The sequence below is a fragment of the Dendrobium catenatum genome, unplaced genomic scaffold (assembly GCF_001605985.2).
Source record: "Dendrobium catenatum unplaced genomic scaffold, ASM160598v2 fragScaff_scaffold_43, whole genome shotgun sequence".
Classification (NCBI taxonomy): domain Eukaryota; kingdom Viridiplantae; phylum Streptophyta; class Magnoliopsida; order Asparagales; family Orchidaceae; genus Dendrobium; species Dendrobium catenatum.
In genome coordinates, this window is record NW_021318505.1 from 2002665 (window position 1) to 2010456 (window position 7792).

The 7792-nt window shown below is 36.0% G+C and overlaps 1 protein-coding gene across 1 annotated transcript; it reads right to left on the bottom strand.

Moving 5' to 3' along the window:
- Window positions 1-1583: 1583 nt before the first annotated feature.
- On the bottom strand, window positions 1584-5462 carry LOC110107235 (F-box protein At5g06550). Its single transcript, XM_020837430.2, has 2 exons — window positions 4086-5462; window positions 1584-1980 (listed from the first exon to the last, which is right to left on the bottom strand). Exons 1-2 carry the CDS (start codon window positions 5387-5389, stop codon window positions 1740-1742), a joined length of 1545 nt encoding a protein of 514 aa, XP_020693089.1. The 5' UTR covers window positions 5390-5462; the 3' UTR covers window positions 1584-1739.
- Between the last annotated feature and the right edge of the window lie 2330 nt (window positions 5463-7792).

Genomic DNA, 7792 nt, shown 5'->3' on the forward strand with positions numbered 1-7792 from the left:
TCGACCCTCAAATAGCCTCATAAAATTTTTAGCTATATTTATGAATGTTTGATTTTAGCCCATCTAAACTCGATCAATATGTTCTTAGTATTACTCAATTTGTCTTTATAGACAAAGTTCAAATGAATTAGAAGTCAATTCCAAAAGTTTATAATTTGCATACTTACAACAACAACATCAACAATAACATTAAGCCTTTGTCCTACTATATGGGGTCGGCTAGATGAATCCTTTTTCTCCATTGTGTCATGTTAAAATTTAAATTGTTGTTTAAATCTAATAAAGAAAGATCATTTCTAATATTTTTGAACCAAGTTTTTTTAGGTCTATCTCTACTTTTCTTAACATAAGTCAAATCTAATACTTCTACTTTCCTAGCCGGGGCATCGGAAGGCCGCTGTTTTATGTGACCAAACCATCTAAGCCGACTCTCTTTAATCTTATCTTCTACTGGAGCTACTCCAACATTTTCACGTATATGCTCATTTTGTATCATATCTCTAAGGATAAAGCCACTCATCGACATGAGCATCCTCATCTCTGCAACACTTAGTATTATGCTTCGCTTTTAAAGGCCAACATTCGGCACCCTAAAGCATTGCAGGCCTCACTACCATCTTATATAATTTTTCCTTAAATTTGAGGGGAACTTTTCTATCACGCAACAAGCCCGATGCATTCCTCCACTTCAACCATCCAACTTGAATTCTGATGATAATATCCCAATCTATTTTACTATCACTCTGAACAATAGATCCAAGTTATCTAAAACGTGTACTCTTATTAATGACTTGATCGCCCAAAGTCACAATCTACTTACTAGGTCTATTACTACTAAAATTACACTCCATGTATTCAGTTTTAGATCTACTCAAGCGAAAACCTTTAGACTCTAAAGTTGACCTTCATAATTCAAGTTTAGCTTAAACTCCCTCTATAATCTTATCAACAAGAAGAATATCATCAGCAAAAAGCATACACCAAGGTACATCCTCTTGCAAATGTCTAGTGAGAACATCCATGACTAAAGCAGAAAGATACGGGCTTAAGGTTGATCCTTGATGTAATCCAACCGAAATAGGAAAATACTTGGTCAAACCACCTTGTGTTTGAACACAAGTAATAGCTCTTGGATACATATCTTCAATGATTTGAATATAAGAAATATTAACTCATTTCTTTTCAAGAACTCCCCATAGCACTTCCCTAGGAACTTATCATATGTTTTCTCTAAATCAATAAATATCAAATGTAGATTCCCCTTATTATCTCTATATTTCTCCATCAAACCTCTGAATAAATATATTGCTTCCATAGTAGACCTACCTGGCATGAATCAAAATTAATTTTGAGAAACATTAGTATAACGCCACAACCTATGGCCTATGCTCCATAACTTGCTCCCATAATTTTAAAGTATGACACATTAGCTTAATTCCTCTATAATTCACACACTTAAAAAGAGAAAAAACAAGAGTATCACACCTCTAATTTGCATACTTAAAAAGAGAAAAAAAGAAGCTTTGAGATCTGAAAATTTTTGAACAAAAATGAATGCTCCTTATTTTTTTTGACATCAAATATATAAAGAACTTGGCATTTATTTTAATTCTAACAAAGGACTATTCTACATTCTCATATGCATCTTAATAATCTGCGCCTCATAGTTAGAATCAGTAGATTCTGAACAAAAATTTAAATAAAGAAAGATACTTCTCTAAAATTTGGATGCAATCAGCTTAGAAAGAGAACTTGAATCCTCCGGTATTTGCATCAGCGACAGATTCCCAGAAGTTTAGCTGCTTATTCTGAGCCATCTTCTCCTTGGCTTTGGCAGCAAGCTGAGTAATTGTCCCAGGTAAAGCTGCTTCAATGGCAGCTCTGAACTTGTCATGTAAATTTACTCGATCTTTGGTTCCAGAAACGAGCTCATTTGCATTGGGCCTCTTCAGAAAATCAAGCACGTTTAAGAGATTCCTCCTGCAAATTTTCATTCAAGAGAGTTACTTTCAGATTATAGATTTGAGAAAACTCAAGTCTATAATAAATGGAGGTTTCTTCATGTCTGAAATACTCATATTCACACTTAAGAGTTTCAGAACCATCTAGACTCGAGAATCAAATATTATGATTGTAAATAGTAAATAATTATTTAAAAAAAAAAAAAACTTATCAATAGGCTGCAAACTATGAAGAAAAAAACTTGATAAATACAATGCGTAACCAGAACTAATTTTAAGAAAGCTGAAACAAGATTACACAATGGAAAGTAGAATATTGTAAGAATCGTTGCAAGACTTTTCTCCAACTTCAATCTCAACTCCACCATCACCACCACCACCACCACCACAATCAGAACCACCATTATTTTGTTAGGGCTCCACCCCTCTTTAAGGGACCCACAATCCTCTTCTACATCCCCAACCCACTCTTTGACTTTACTTTGTGGGAACCTCACCTATTAAGTTGATGGATGCCATTGTAGCAGGTGATGCCGATGCTCAAGTCAAATCCAAAAAGGCATATCGAGCAATATGTAAACTGCATTTGAACAACTTTATCATTGCTATATCTTCAAAAATTTCACTTGCTCAGCATGAATCTTTATGCATTATTTTGTATTGAAATTTTCCGAAATTAATTTCAAGACCATAAAAACACCAATTTTAGCAAACTACTATTCAAATTGAACGTCTCGACCAGCCGAACACATCAATAACTCAAGTGATCCGATAACACTCCAAATAAGCTCAAATTGAACACCTGAAATATAATAAAAAACTTGGGAACTTTAACTTAATGATCTAACGATTTCCAAAGCTTGCTTGGTTATAGTCATTGCGGGGATTGACGAGATGAATCCAATGAGAACAAAATCAGTCAAATCTAAGGTTATTAAGGTACTTCAATGCTGAATAAACAATCTAAAATCAAGGGAATCAAAATGAGCCGTTTGATTAAGTGTTTTGAATTACAATTAAATTTGTCAAAGTGTACATTTAAAAAGCTATATATAACACCTTATTTTCTTACATGAGGGACGTTTGAGAGCTAAAAGAATACAATAACTCAATTGCACTAACCGGTGATCGCCATCGATGACCACCATCAACAACGACTGCACCATTGCTTATTTTTATCATCCGACTATTGTTGCCTAACTAGTAACATCCAACTCTATCATTGGACTTCAACTGCCCAATTGTGCAAACCCAACTTCTATAATCTTTCAATAGAAATCAAACAATTGTTCCCAAAAATGTGCAATTCCATCTTCGATTGTGAGGAAGGGTAGATTCTTATATTCTTAATTATATATTGGACCTGGTTCAAGCCCCATGGTTTCTTCTATTTTGAATTTTTCACATAAAAGAAATTCTTGTGCTCTTCCAACTCTAATTTATGTATATCTTAGATATCTGTACAAAACTAAGATATCTTAAATATCTACCACTACAAATTTTCTAGCACATAGCTATAATCTTTACAATTATCAAATGCTTTGTGCAAATCATTATATTACCAATCCTACCAGAGAAAGTAACTGAAAAATATCATCTAATTCAAAAAGAGTAATTCTGCATGAAAATTTGTATCCACCGTAATAAATGCCAACCTAAAATCCTTCTGTGATCTAATGTCCACAACCAAAAGTTATATTCTTTGTTGTCAATTGAGTGGGAATGAATAACACTATCTAAAATCTGACTTATTTTATGCATGTGTTTCTTTCAATATCAACCATAAAAAATGTGCCTCTACTGCAATTTTGTCACTACACACAAATCACAATTGTAAAACTCACATCTTTTTGGTGATCAAACGACCCCCAACTCACCCAGCACAACCACATATAAAGAAGAACAAATAAAAATCAAAGTAGAAAGCAACATATATGCTCTATTGTTAATCAAGTCCAAATGTATAAACTATCTTAACTTTATGCATGTACTGCTCTCAATATCAACCATCAAAAATTTGCTCCAGTAATTTTTATAAAAAAAAAGTTCAAATCATTCACTAAAAAATCAACACAGAGTAATAAAACTATAGATATAAACTCCAGAAACCATAAAGAAGCCTACCTGCTAACATAATTTTGTGTGATGGCAATTGAGTCCTCAAGATTGATCACAAGATGCCACCATCCATTGGGCACAAAAACAACCTCACCTGCTTTGCACACACACTCAACAGGCCTCTTCTTCCAATTCCTAGATGCTCCATAAAAGTTCATAAACCACTCCATTATAGACACAGGGCAAGCAACCTCAGATCCATCTGGGCTTGGATGAACTCCTGGTGGCACAATCTCAGGTGGAAACATCACCCATTTCTTTGATCCCCTGATCACAGCATTCCAAGCAGAAGTAGAGTTGGGATCCACATGAAATGAAGAGCCTGAGCCTGCCGGCCCGATTATAATCCATCTGTAATCCGGCCGACCCTTCCCAAGTACAGAAAACATATCTTCCTTGAAGTATACAGGGACATCATAATCTGTACCGAGCTCAGTAATCTTCTCAGCAAACTTAGAATCAAATAGATACAATGGCCGCTCCTCTTTCACAATTTCTGAATACCGAAAATACCTCTCCATTGTCATCTCAACAGGCCCCACTGCAAATTTAACATCTCCACAAATCTGAACCAATCTGTCTTTGCTCCACTTCTCCATTGCCGGCCACTGTTCAAGGCATCCCTCAAGCAGTACTGGCTTATTGAGCTCCTCAAAGCAATTCACAAACTCCTCCAAGGACAATCTCCGCCTCCTCTCTATATTATCCCTCTGGAGCCACTCCGGCTTCATTTCCAAATTGGCGCAAAGCCAGCTCTGGAAGAGGTAGTCGGAGTAAAAATTTCTGATGCAGAGGGTCGAAGGCCCAGTGGAGAACGGGGAAAAACAGGGATTGACGGATGAAATGTAGGTGAATCTCCATGATTTATAAAACAAAAACTCACCTTTAAGCTCCTCGAGGACGAGGTTCCGCCACAGAGGCTCGTGCGAGGAGAAAACGTAGAGGGATTTGCTCACTGATGACAGGATTCCAAGGTCGCGACCGCCAAGAAGGCCGAGAATGTCGACGAGAACCTCATCGGAGAGAGTTTGGAGGTTACCGAGGCCGGGATTACGGATATTGGTTGAGGGGTCGAGGAGAAGGAGGTTTCCTAAAGGTTGAATGATGTGGGATTGGGAGCAAGATGATGTTTTTAGGTTAAATCCTACATCTGCTTCCTCTTCTTCTTCCTCGTATGCATTCGTTTTGATTTCTACTGTTACGGTCTTGGGAGATACGGAATTTGTAGCGGAAATAGGTCTTCTTCTCCTTTTCTTCTTCCTTGATTTGGATAGATTGTGAGCTGAAAGTATTCTGAAAGCCCCGGGCATTTCGGAGACGCAGTGGTTGAATTGGGCGGAAGGAGGGAAAGAGGAGAGGTTAGGGCATTCAGCACTTCTCTGGCTTTTCGTTAATAATAATAATAATAATGAAGATGTATAAAAAATTAATTAAATATATTTAATAATTATATGATATTATTATATTTTTTCTCAGTTTATTTATTAATGATATTATATCAATTTTTTTAGTCTAAATAAAATAAAATATTATTTCTTGTTTCTCTTCTTGAAGTTAGCATTTTAATAGCCAAGAATTAGGCTCAAGTATATGGAGCCATGAATTTGAGCTGGAGTTTATACTTGAGCTCATATATTAAATAAATTCGAGCTCAGTCTTGCTTCGCTCGAAAGCTCGTTAAACTGTTAGATTAATTTCAAATATAATTAGAATTTAATTTAAATTAATAATGTTATATCACGCAAAAATTATCTTGATCGGGCACGAATCTCGAGGCAAAAGCTAGTTGAAAACTTCAAAAATTAATTTCGGGAGCATATGAACTCTGATTTCAACGAGCTTACAGTCAAACTAAGCGTCTCGGAAATACGAACCCAACGACACCAATATCAACCCAATCCGAGCCCAAATGAGTCCGAATCAAGGGTTCAAAGCGCTGTTGGAAGGTTCAAACCGCAATTTGAGTTACCTAACGGTCTCCGATTTTGACGAGCTTATACTCGAATCGAACGGCTCGACGAGACGAATCCAACGAGCCCAAGATCATCTAATTCCAACATCATTAAGGACTTCAAATGTCCAACGAACAGAGCATGATCAAAGGATTCGATATCGGCCGTCCATTCAAACCACTCCCAATTCGCCCTTGATCTCATGCCTATTTACGGGCTATGCCACTCCAGAAAAACTATAAATAGAGCCCTCATTCTACACTAAGAGAACTCAAGTGAAGAGAGAGAAGAAGAAGAGAAGGAGAAGGAGAAAGGAGAAAAGGAGATTCCTCACCTCCTCGACCACCGCCGCCGGAGCTCTTCCTGCCGCCTGAAGACGCCGGAACTCTGCCGGATTTTCAGGAAACGCCAGGAGTTCGCTGAATTTTGTAAATTTCGTGGAAGAAACAAATTGTACTTGGATTATCCCAACTTGTGGGACGAAATCCACCATTTGTAATCTACGAAAACACTAGTGGAATTTTGCAACTTGGCGAGGCCTCGTGGTTTTTTCCCTTTTCGGGTTTTCCACGTAAAAACTCTTGGTGTTCTTTTCTCTTTTCTGTTTGTGTGTTAAACTTACGTGCAACGCTCGGACGCAAATTTACAAACTCTACCGCCGCGTATTTTCTAACACGCAACAAATAGTATATAATATTTTTAATTTAGATATATATTAAAAAAATTAAAAATTTGACAATTTTAATTTAAAATTCAAAAATTAAGTCAAGCTCGAGCAATAAAGATGGGCTCGAGGCTATAAATTTTTTAACTAGTCAAGCTCAAGCTAAGGAGCACAAGTTGAGCTCGAGCTTATTAGGAAATAAACCAGCTCAATAAAAATTAAACATGCTTAGCTCGATTTGGTAGATACTTGACTCAACTTGATTCGTTTACACCCCTAGTTATATGCTAGAACATTTGCGGTGAGGAAGATAAAGCGTTTGTATGAAGATCCACTATACACATATATGAGAGATAAGTGCCATAATTTTTATATGAAAAACTCAAGAAAAGAAAAAAAAAAACTTATTGATCATGACTAAGTTAAAATAATTTCACTAATATTTGTCAAATATTATAAATAATGACTTTTCTCGAGGAAAAACATTAATTCAATGTAATTGTTTGGTCGTACTTCTATTTCAAGGGGATTGTAATGGGTGGTGAAGGTTGGGGACCGCAGTAGAGCAATGGTGACCGAAAGATCAAAGTCAAGTGATAATGGTCACTGTATAGGGGTAGAACCAGTTGGACTTTTGAGGGCGAACAAATTTATTAAATGAATAACTAAATATAAAAAAATAAATAAATAAAATAAAATTCAAAGCAAAATATTATTATATTACCTTACTAATAAAAGCCTCTTATTGAATTCTTGTATCAAGCAAACTTGTGAACTCAAACTTCTATACAAATGGAAGAAGAAGAAAAAAGGGAAATAAAAACCATCTATATGATTGAATGACAATGCCAAAAACAATATTTTATAGGCAAATACTATCAAGTATCAACATTATTGAGATTTGTTGCGGGCTAGAATATACGTGGCGGTAGAGTTAGAAATTTTTTCGTCTGAGCGTTGTACGAATATCTAGCACACACAAACAGAAGATAAAAGAACATCATGATTTTTACGTGGAAAACCTTGAAAAGGGAAAAAAATCACTGGGCCACGCCAAGTTGAAAAGTTCCACTAGTGTAGTTTAAGATACAAGAGGC